The sequence below is a fragment of the Limulus polyphemus genome, unplaced genomic scaffold (assembly GCF_000517525.1).
Source record: "Limulus polyphemus unplaced genomic scaffold, Limulus_polyphemus-2.1.2 Scaffold4790, whole genome shotgun sequence".
Taxonomy (NCBI): domain Eukaryota; kingdom Metazoa; phylum Arthropoda; class Merostomata; order Xiphosura; family Limulidae; genus Limulus; species Limulus polyphemus.
In genome coordinates, this window is record NW_013670400.1 from 18,722 (window position 1) to 30,803 (window position 12,082).

The following is a 12,082-nucleotide window of genomic DNA, read 5'->3' on the forward strand; positions in this document are numbered from 1 at the left end:
ACACTAAAATGAAATTGATATGTGAAGCTTCTTTTAGCTGGCTGATTCATAGATACATGACCAATCACAATTAGTTTTTTTAAAGCCAAAGGTTACTGAACACTTCAGAAATGTATGAACTCCTTCAAATGCTATGGTGGTCAATCAGAAAGGATCAGCATAGAGGCTTTAAATGTTATTCCATCTACCTTAATTGTGTACACTTTTTCCCCATTGACTTAGAATTATATAGACATTTTTCTTTCATCGAGCATTATTTTTGATTGTAATAATTTAGATGAAGTCTAAATAAGACAGAGACAGACATAATCTGAAGAAAATTGAGGCGAGCAGATAGATGACAAAATTCTCCAAAATGTTTTCAGTAGTTGAGGGCTCTTTGTGAATGAAAACATATTAAATGTCATGGAATCCAAAAGTATTAAAGCATTACATTAATTTCGTGACATTTATGTTTAGCATATATTGTATACTCACAAAGCTTGCTATTTAAAACTACACAAAGAATTTTATTTCAATTAAATTTTAGGACACAATAAGACTTCTTTGCATTTCAATGCAAGTCAAATTTCCTGTTTGACAAATTGAATAAAAACAATACAACTTACTTTCACATCTTACTGATCTAATGCATTATATTCTTTTGTATTATCCCTTTATTAGCCAAAATGTACTGTGAAAATGGATGTTACAATGCATACAAATTTCAGCATGTATCAATTTGCTTTAGAAGTGAAAAAATCTAGTAGGATAGGTAAAGGTTCATGTATGAACATATACAAAATATTCCATACTTACCTTTTAAAAGACTCAATATTGTAAATTAATGGTTAGTAATTTGACCTAAAGGAAACTAATAGGTACAAGTACTGAATCAATATTTCATGAACTTAACTGGTGTAATGAACTTAATACTAAATATTTCATACTTACCTTTTAAAAGACTCAATATTGTAAATTAATGGTTAGTAATTTCACCTAAAAGAAACTAATAGGTACAAGTACTGAATCAATATTTCATGAACTTAACTGGTGTAATGAACATATACAAAAAAAAAACATTATAATGAGACTGAAAAATCTTTAAGTCATAACGTATAACTAACCTTCCCTTCCTATATCCCTGTACATGTGTATTTGCTTTGGCTGTACATATAATGCATTGCAAGGAAATAATTTTTTCTAATGTTTACGTATTATGTTGACCATGTAACTATCACATATCTTCAGTAGAGTAATGTTATTTCACAGATGTTTAGGGACACCTCTTTCGGGCCACTCCAATATTTGCTGCTTCTGCAGCTGTATATTGCTCTTTGGCTGTTAGCATCTTAATTTGTACAATATGTTTTTCTTCCTATAATCTGAAAAATATCAAAGCAGTGAATGTCAGAGAAGCCCTAACATTTATCACCAGCAAGTTTTGAATAATAGATGCTAATTTGTGCTGCATGTACTTACATCAAGATTAGTAAATTAAATTACTGAGAGCAGCAGGCCTAAGATTTATCACCAGCAAGTTTTGAATACTAGATGCTAATCTCTGCTGCATGTACTTGCATCAAGATTAGTAAATTAAATTACTGAGAGCAGCAGGCCTAAGATTTATCACCAGCAAGTTATGAATACCAGATGCTAATTTGTGCTGCATGTACTTGCATTAAGATTAATAAATTAAATTACTGAGAGCAGCAGGCCTAAGATTTATCACCAGCAAGTTTTGAATAATAGATGCTAATTTGTGCTGCATGTACTTGCATTAAGATTAATAAATTAAATTACTGAGAACAGCAGGCCTAAGATTTATCACCAGCAAGTTTTGAATACTATATCCAATTTGTGCTACATGTACTTGCATCAAAATTAATGAATTACATTACTGAGAGTAGCAGGCCTAAGATTTATCACCAGCAAGTTATGAATACCAGATGCTAATTTGTGCTGCATGTACTTGCATTAAGATTAATAAATTAAATTACTGAGAGCAGCAGGCCTAAATATTTCATCACAAAACAAAAAGTTCTGCATTGACAGGATTGAAAATATATGCAGTATTGCTACGTATAAATATTTTTAAACATGTCTAACAAATTTTAGAATAAAACATTCATTTTTTTTACTGAAAGTAGGTTTTAACATCTTGTTTTCAGTGGGTTCATTACAGGTTGCCATTAAAACTGCAAAATAAGTTTAATTATACTTGTCCATTGTATTAAAATTAAACTTGATAATTCGGATAAACAGAGTAAAATTTAATGAAAGTATAACATTTCACGTTGTACTTTCATTCAATTTTACTGTCTATCCGAATTATCAAGTTTACTTTTAATTACGACAGAGTACTTCCTTTCATTGTATTGCATTAAGTAGCTATGACTGGAGGTGTAGGAGTAAGCATGCAGAGTGATTTATCATCATCATGTATGCTATAGTTTCATACTGAAAACCAAATCTTCAAGCATGAAATATACTAATATACACATATTTCAACCAGCAATTGCAATCTGTGTTAAAAAAGATACAGTAGTATCAGAGATATATATGATAACTCATTGTCATAGTTAGTAGCCCCTAACATCACAATCAGTTTCTCAAAGAATTTTTCTTCAATTAACAAAAATATAACTAATAATTAATTTGGTGACTGTATAGGCTACCTACTCTGATAACGCTTGATATATGATTACCACACCATTACTGTATGACAAAGTTGTATAATAAAAGCAGTTTTCAGTTTAGAATTAGCATTTGTTTATATGGTATTAACTATACTCTGGAATAGGTGTAATAATTTTTTTATTATTTTTTGCACAGATGTAAGTGGGTGTTGTTATAAAGTTTTTCTTTAAGACTGGAAGTAGATGCCTCTTGAGGGCTTAAGTAATAAAATGTATTTTGTATGGAATATTTGTTTAGTTAAAAAATGCAAGCTTAAAATCTATATTATCAATATGATGTAGATGAAATATACACTTTTTTTTGACCAACACAGTACTGAAGTTGATGCAAAGCACTTCACTATTGACGATTTGCATTCTTTTATGTTTATCAACTTATAAATGTAAGGATGTGATAATCATAAAGTAGAATTTTTTTAATGTTAATAATTTATTGAAGGTTTAGGGTTAAAATAGGACATTTTCTTTAACAAACTGCTTGACCTTTGTGATTTAAAGGGTTTTTTGGATATTCATGCAAAGCTATTCAAGGGCTATTTTTGCTAACCATTCCTAATTTTGAACTGATAAGCCTGGAGAGAAGGCAACACTATTCAATAGCACTTACACCTAACTCTTGGGGGCTACTCTTTTCCGATTAAACAGTGTAATTTAACTATCACACTTATAATGCACCCATGGCCCCAAAGTATGGAGTGACTTTTTTATGTGATAACTGGATGCAAATGCTGGACTTGCAGAACCATGTTCAGTAAGGAATAAAAATGTAGTTTGGGCACATAAGTAATTATATACTTCAGACATTGTTGTTTTAGGAAATATTACTTAGAACACACTTTTCTGTGATCAATGTATAACAATTTCTTTTCAGGAATTGTGGGCGATTGGAAAAATTACTTTACTAAAGAAATGAATCAAGTCATGGACGAGTGGATTGAAGAGAAGTTCCAAAGTGAAGAAACTGGGTTATTTTTCTGTTATGATTTATAAGATACTTTTATCCAATAAATGAGCTTAATAATGTATCAAATAACTAATAACAGAATTATTGTATTTCATCAACATTTTTAAAAACTGAATATCAAAGTAGCTTTCATGTGAAAAGTTTTATTAACATATATACAGTACTTCAAGAGGAAGTTTTAATTGATTTATAAAATGCTGGATAAACTTTTAGCTTTGAATTACTAATCACAGATTTATGATTTGTTAGTCCTCTACTGTATAAATGACACTTTAAAATAGTACAATTTTGTGATTCATATTAAAAGTTTAAGATATGTCTAGTTGTATTTCAATTTTTTAAAACTTTTATATCCCATCAGACCAAACACAATTTGTGATGTCTATTATTTAAATACAATGTAAGTGGACACGTAATCTTAGGAATTGGGAAACTTTATTAGTAATTAAAAGTGACAAACCTTTTGAAACTTTTAATAGCATTGCTATATGTTTTCAAAAATCACAGTTTCATCTGCTTGTATTTAGATAATGTGATATTATAGCATGCATAAACTTTAAAAATAAGTTGACTGGGTAATTGCTAACATGGATCATTAGCTATCCCTGTATATAAGAAAATCTTTATTTTATTCAACAATCTGATAATACAAATTGGATCAAAGTACCGATACAAAAAGAACAAAAAAATTGTGTATCTTAGCTTTTCAAAAGTCTAACAATTGACACCATTCACCTGAATCTGCCAGCAGATGCATCATAAGTACAATATTAATATTTTACCTGAAAATTTCAAATAAGAGTATAACCATGCTGAATTGTCTTTAACAAACAAGTGAGATAAACTTATCGTCACAATAAAATGAAAGCTAGTCACTTGTAAATCACCTCATAATTTAATTAATACTTATCCAAATTCAGGTAAGTATTATACAATAACTATCTCTATTGAAGTGCTTTGGCACTGGTTTATCATTTTTGTTTACATTGAGGGATTTCAATATTGCAAAAGTGTTCAATTTAAACATAATAGAATACATAATTTAAGTTCACCTTATACTATAATAAACCCAGTAAAGAAAACTGGTTGACCATCATAATGTGAAAGAGCTATAGATAAAGTTTTCAGCTGTAATTTGTGTGTTGCTCATTTGTAGCTTTTAAATGTAATTCAACTGCACACAGTTAGTCTACTGTAAGGTTGAGTGCACATTTTTGTAAATAATATAGTTGCTAAGTATAATAAATTTAATACTTTTGAAACTATTAGCACATTCAGAAAAGTTTTTTGAAATTTTACATTTTCTATAATTTTACTTTAACAGGAAAAGCATGTTTATAGATAAACTACTCTTCAGAAATATGGTCAAGTAAAATTTTTCGATAGTCTTCCTAACACTAAAAGTACTTTGGGTTTAACAACTAACAATTTGTATTTATTGGGTTATTTATCACAGTTCTGAAGTATAAAATTTTAGCTCAGTTGAGTTAACATGTAATAAAGTTTTTAGTAATTTTTTGTCTATTTGAAAATACCAATACAATGTAAACTTCAATAAACCTGTAATAATGTAATGGGAAACAAATTTGGTTTTAACATAGAGGTGGACAGTTATATGTCATGCATTGAAGATGCTTCTTACTGCTATTGGATCCTAATAAGATTTTTATCAAGTCTTGCCGAGCCTGATAATTTAAATATTTACAAAATAAATATTGGTTACAATGATTAGTTGTAACTTAAATGCTAAACAATTGATAATATTTTGTTGGATGTGATTAAATATACATAACAAAATAGTCTTAAGACTCGATGATGCCGTAAGTGGATCAAGTTCCCTCACTCCTGCGTGACCTATGGATTGAAAGTTCTGTGTCGAAGTCACATACATGGTCTCTCATAGCTTTATGTAATTTTGAAAAGTTTAAAAATAAATTCAGTATAAAATTTGAATAGATGAAGGTAATAGGTTTGTTTTGTTTTTGAATTTCGCGCAAAGCTACACGAGGGCTATCTGCGCTAGCCGTCCCTAATTTAGCAGTGTAAGACTAGAGGGAAGGCAGCTAGTCATCACCACCCACTGCCAACTCTTGGGCTACTCTTTTACCAACGAATAGTGGGATTGACCGTCACATTATAATGCCCCCACGGCTGAAAGGGCGAGCATGTTTGGTGTGACGGGGATTTGAACCCGCGACCCGCAGATTGAGAGTCGAGTGCCCTAACCACCTGGCCATGCCGGGCCTAAGGTAATAGCATTAGCTATGTCATCACTTTTAGATCCAAGCTCATTTTAAAATGTTTAAAGCTAATATCTCATACATAAATCGCCAGTTTTAAGAAATGTATTAAAAGTCATATTCAGTGAATACATATAGTTTAAGCTTAGTGCTTGATAAATTTAGACATGCAGAAAACAGAGATAAAATATTATCACTATAAAAAGAGTAGTAAGCCTTATAACTTGTTAAACATTTTAAATTTGTTTAACATTTATTGGTATTTGAAAAAGATTTTAATTTCTGAGTTCAGACAATTTCAAAATGGATCTGTGGTTTCCAAGACTTACTTTTGTAAAGATTCTCAGTGCATTGTTCAAGAGAAAAAAGCTCAGGCAAACTGGTATTTTTGATCTTGTTGATAACCTAAACTGTTCATTCTTGTACCAATGTAATATTTCATTTTTCAGAACTTTGTGAAATAGTTGTTTTAATATTTTTCTACTAACTAGTAATATTATTTAAAAAGTAAGCACATTTGGTAAGTGTAGGAAACAACCTACATCACTTAATAGACAGCAACTTACAGTAAGTAACACATAAAATCTTAAAATAAATTTTTTATTTTGTTTTAACCCCCAAACCTCCCCATTACATTGTTTATTTAACGGGAATTTTTCTTAATTCAATCAAAATAAGCTCAATTTTCAAACATCTATCAAAAAAATCTAGATTGTAAGTATTTGTTAGAATTATGTAACAGATACATAGAATATCATATAAAACATTTTCTTTAAATGTTTTGTGAAGAACAAACAGGATAACATTTTTAAGCACCAGCATTTTCTGATGTGAATAGATGATAGTAGTGCATGCTTTATGTTAAATTCTTTTTAACATACAATGCACAAAGTAGCCTAAAATGCTTTCAGTGATGAACAACATATGCATGGGAGGATTTTTTCAAAAAATGTGTATGTAATACTTAAAAAATATGTTCACTAGGATTTGGAATTTTTACCACTATACATTAGGATAACTGAGAAACAAAGCTAATACTAAATCAAACCAAGGGTTCAGGTTTTCTGAACATACAAGTTTTATCATACAACATAATGCATCTTAGAAAAAAAAACACACTTAGACAAAACACTTTAAAACTAAGGAAGATATAACACACATTTTGGAGTTGTTTGTCAAGTACTTTCAGCTTGATAAAGATAAGCAACGGACTGAGTAAGAAGGCTGAATAAACGATTGCTAACTGTACAACTAAACAACAATTACTCATAATACTTTGTGGACACTGTATTCCTATTTCAACACAAAGTAAAGTTTTGTCCTCTATTTTACTTTTTAAATTATTTTTTTATAAAGGTAGACCCTAATTTACCCATATGACAAAGAAACAAACAGAACAATAATATTCTACCATGCGTGTTACCTGTTTATTACCATGAAAGGAAATTTTAAAGCTTTATTTTACAAGAAAAATTATGTTCATAAACAAGAGTTAAAAAATATATTTTTCTTTTATGTTGTTTGGATTACAACTATATAGTACTGTAAATCACATGAAGAAAAATAAAACTTCGAGTTACAGCTGATTTCATAAGACACAATTGGAAGACCTCTTGTCAGCTTAATGAACTTGAAATTTAATGTTAGAGGAAGCAAAAAACTACTTTCCAGAACACATTTGAAGAAATTATCATATTTCTAGAAACCATGGAAAATATTATTCATACTTCCATTTCTTTTTTATTATTATTAAAAATATATTTATTTGCAAAAATTGATGAATATTTTGTATTCCACCTTGTTTAAATCATTTTAAAGAAACATATATCATACAAATAAATGATGATACCAAATGTAGACATAATATGAGCGACAGTAATTTGCCTGTTTGAATTTATTTAAGTCTACTCAATATTCTTCCAGAAAAAAATTGACAAAAATATAGTTTAATTCATACACTGCAGGCAAGAAACTATTTATTTCCTTTGCACCACAGTTCCTTTTGCTTTGCTGCATGTCACTGATTAAGAAGCTCAACGTAATTAGCTGGAAACAATCCAAGTATACCTCGGCATTCTCCTCTCCACCAGCCCTCATCAATCTGAAAGTTACATTTGATGTTTAATAACTAAAACACACTAATGGCAATTCATCACAACTCAAAAATGCAATTTTCTTTCATAAGCATGATTTAATACTTAATGAAATCATTATTCCACAACTTTTCTCTTGAAACAATGATAACATATCAGTAGTATCTTGTATAAATAATTGGGAAATGATACATCTCCCATTGCAGTTCACTGATCAATTGGAAAACTTATTTGCTGCACAAATGTGCAGAATTTACCTTGTGACTTATTTTGTGGTTTGATACTGGAATTATTGTTATCAGCACTTTTTAAAACAAACTGTTTATTAACAAAAATTGCACTACATATTCTAAATAGAATTGTAATAAAGTAGATAACAATGAGAACTTTAACCATATCTGAACTGAAGAGCACTTCACAGGTGTCAAGTGCACACTTGCATTATCAAATTTCAAAATGTAAGTAGAAATATTCATTCTAACTCTTATATCTACAATTTTCAACTCAAAAACACTTTGAGATTGATACTGTGCTATTTTATAACATTTATTTAGTGTAATTCATGAAGAAAAATGAAAAACAAATGTTCAAACTTTCAATTCTTCATAGCTCAGAGGTGTCTCACCTGAAAACAGTGCATTTAATGTTTTGTTTTTTAAGAATTTTCTGCCCATCCCAAAGTATAGGCTTACATTTGCTAAGAAACTAGAGAATATCATCACTCTTGTTTTGCTTCTTTTATGATTTTCATTCTGTGTTAGAAGTTTCATTACTACAACCCTTCATTGCCACCCTTTTATGATATCACTGCATGTGCTCTGAACAATTACCTATTAGCAACATAAGATAGAGCAGATTATAAACTATTTACAACAATGAAAACTAATAAAGTGGTTTGAACTGTAATTTATGGTTTATCTACATATTTACTAGCTACAGCTTCTGTAGGGAATCTAAAGGAAAATTTAAGACTTAGGAACAAACCACAAATCTATGTATTTGTTTATGGTTTCTTTAGATGTTTTTTCACACCTGACAATGTTTTTATGTTAAATCAATCCTGTTTGAAAATTACACAAAGTTTATTCTATAGCAAGACATAAGGTAAGCTTAGTTAGGTTTAGAGGGAAAGTATATGAAAATATTCTGATAACTCAAATCCTTATTTATTGATTACTGTTGTTCAGCTATCATACTCAAATAACGGATTCAATTAACAATATTTAATAACAAGAAATTATGTATTAAAAGCACGGTAATACCAAAAAACATCTTTAATATAGACATTTAAGAATTTCCTCAAATTCCAACATCAGCATTAAAAATCTCAAAAAAAAAGAAGTTAGTTCCTAATACTTGAACTACAAAAACAACATTAGTTATTGAGTGAGTTTTTACATTCAATCAGAAGTTTAGAAAGAACATATTTAAACAGTAACAATATAATAGAATGTACGATAAAATATGTGGCATACACGTTTAATAAATAACATTTAAGAAAATCATTATAGAGAAAGGCTTAAATATAAGTATAAACACTGCACCTTTAAAAAAATAATAATTATCAAATAAAAACACTGAGAATCTGGAATTGAATTTTAACTTAAATATCACATTCAAAACATATTACCTACAAATTAAACTACATTTAGTACTTATGTTAACATTTAGAATTACAAATATGTTCAACACCAAAGACACTACCCTTTCCTATACACTCTTGGGTCATATATAAATATGCTTGAGGTAGCTGTAAAGCTACCTATATTGGTAAAACTACATGTCGCTTACAAATATTTGCATGTGGGAATTTCAGTTAGAAATGGATATAAGCTGAATAATCCACCCAAGTCTTGTATCTGATTACGCAGTGAGAATAACAACCACCCGATACTTCTAGAAAACTCTAAAATTCTTGACTCTGGAACTCTTTATTAAACAAAGCCTCTTCAACTGTAAATAATAACATTAACTCCTACCTGTTGTCACTTTGTTTGCCAATGAAAGGAGTGATAAGAACTAGTGGGTATTTTGAGACAGTGTGCAATTTTTTGTTAGGTTCTATTTGTTAAATTTTTCCTGTGATAGAGTGTAAGACATTAAAGGGACAACCATTATTTTGTAATATGCTATGAATTTTTGAAATTTCTAAGTGAAGACAGAAGAGTTAGAACAAGGTTATGTTTAAAGGAGTCTGGTATGGAACTGTCAAAATGATTGTACAACCCAGTAAATGTTTTCTTACAGTAAAGAGATTGTTTATTTTGTTTACTTGGATGTTTAAAGAGGCTAAGTTATTGTTTTCTTCCATCTCATATGTAAAGTTTATATATGGATGTTGTAAGTTCAGGTTTTTGAGAAACAGAACAAAAGTATCATCAACGTACCTTTTACATAATACTGGTTTGTAATAAAGGGAGCAATTATCCAGCCATTGCTGTTCATAATAACACAGAAAAATATTTGCAAGGGTTGGACCTAGAGGTGATCCCATCACCACTCTGTCTATCTGGTCATAAAGATGACCATTAAAAACAAAGTGATTGTCCTTGAGAAGTAGATTTTCAAATTCTTTTGCTTAAAGTTAGAGTGCAAAGCATTTTTGGATGGGAAGAAGTTTAATAATTATTTACATTTTTTTCTTAAGTGTGATGTTAGTGAATAAGGACTGAATAGCAAAGCTGGCCATAATGAATCAGTTTGCATTAGGAAGTTTAGATGTCTCTTGAGCAAAGGAGAAAGTGTCTTTAATGGTCATTTCATTCTCAGTTTATGAGCTTAATGCAGTTTCAAGATACTTAGAAAGTTTCTAGGCGTGTAAACCAAGAGTAGATAGAATAGGTCTGAGGGGTAAACCATTTCTGTGTATTTTTGGTAAGCCATACACAAGACCAGGGTGGGAACCTGTAGGATAAAGTTCTGCAAAAGAGATGAGTTTACAATTTTTAAAATACCTTAGAGTCCATTGAAGCTTTTTCTCATGCTTGAGAGTAAGCTTAAGCCAATCATTATCAAGAGGTTTGAACTTTGTTCTGTCATTTAAAATGTCTTTCATGTTAAAGACATAATCAGAGCTGTTTAAAATGACGACATCTGTACCTTTATCTGGCAGGACGACAATGATGTTTCAGTTACTGGCAACTTATTTTAAGATAGAAAACTCAACCTGTGTAATAGAAGAGGTTTTTTTTTTTTACAAGGGGTTGAAGTTATAGAAGGAGGACAATGTTGCATTTTTAAATTTAGTTTTGATGAGGCATTTTATATTTGGTGTGTTATATTTGTTAAAACTAGGAAACGATTTAATAGTTTTGTAGATTCAAATGGAAAAAAAAGTAACTTGAGAAACCAAGTTTACGGGTAGATACACAAAAATTTAAACCTTTAAATTTTAAATACATCCATATTAAAGATGTTTTTTGGTATTAACTTTGTTTTTCATCTGAAGAAATTATATTTGTTAAATATAATGATATTGACCAAAAATCGTGAAACCTAGCCTGATAAGTTAATGGTGTCACCATTAAACTTTTGTTTAACATGTTTTTCATGATTTACAATTGGCAGTGATTGCTACTGCAATTAGTAAAATAGTCTCAAAAGAAATATGATTACCAATCAAGTTGAAACTAACTGGATATATCAAATGGAACTTCTTGATCAACATTAAAAAAGGAAATGAAATTATAGAATGAAAAGTATTATTTTTCATGTTTTTTCAGTGTCTCAACAAAAGTTTGGAACTCTCACATCCTAAAATATGATACAAAAACTAAATCAAATTATATTTTTAAAGTGAAAACTAGACAGTAATTAGGAACTTTGTTCCAAGTTTCATGCAATTTGGTCAAGTATTTCCACTGTGAAAAGTAAGAAAAATTAAGGGGACATAAATGAGATGCCTCTGTGGTCCAGAGAGGGTTAATGCAATATACCAGAGGTCAGGTCTTTGTTGTTTTTTTTTAGGGGGGTAGCATAGAAAAATCCACCCCCATTTCACTCCTCCCCACCCCTTTCTAGAAAAATGGAATCTGATTTGTTAACTATTTCAATGGGGAAGCCCCATTCAAAAATATTTCAAAATACAATATAGTATTTTGAAATATT

General features: G+C 29.8%; 2 protein-coding genes across 10 annotated transcripts in view; one reads left to right on the forward strand and one right to left on the reverse strand.

The window, feature by feature from the left end:
- LOC106471687 (estrogen sulfotransferase-like) overlaps positions 1 to 4,673 on the forward strand; it is a 16,523-nt gene extending 11,850 nt beyond the window's left edge. For all 6 annotated transcript variants that reach the window (XM_022400301.1, XM_022400298.1, XM_022400300.1 and 3 more), the window contains one exon: positions 3,550 to 4,673. In XM_022400301.1, the coding sequence (XP_022256009.1) occupies positions 3,550 to 3,668 (119 nt within the window). In that variant the 3' untranslated portion in view covers positions 3,669 to 4,673. The remainder of the gene's footprint in view (positions 1 to 3,549) is intronic.
- A 1,795-nt stretch (positions 4,674 to 6,468) lies between these two features.
- LOC106471688 (src substrate cortactin-like) overlaps positions 6,469 to 12,082 on the reverse strand; it is a 38,979-nt gene continuing 33,365 nt past the window's right edge. For all 4 annotated transcript variants that reach the window (XM_013932304.2, XM_022400295.1, XM_022400294.1 and 1 more), the window contains exon 15: positions 6,469 to 7,983. In XM_013932304.2, coding sequence (XP_013787758.1) covers positions 7,900 to 7,983 — 84 coding nt within the window. In that variant the 3' untranslated portion in view covers positions 6,469 to 7,899. The remainder of the gene's footprint in view (positions 7,984 to 12,082) is intronic.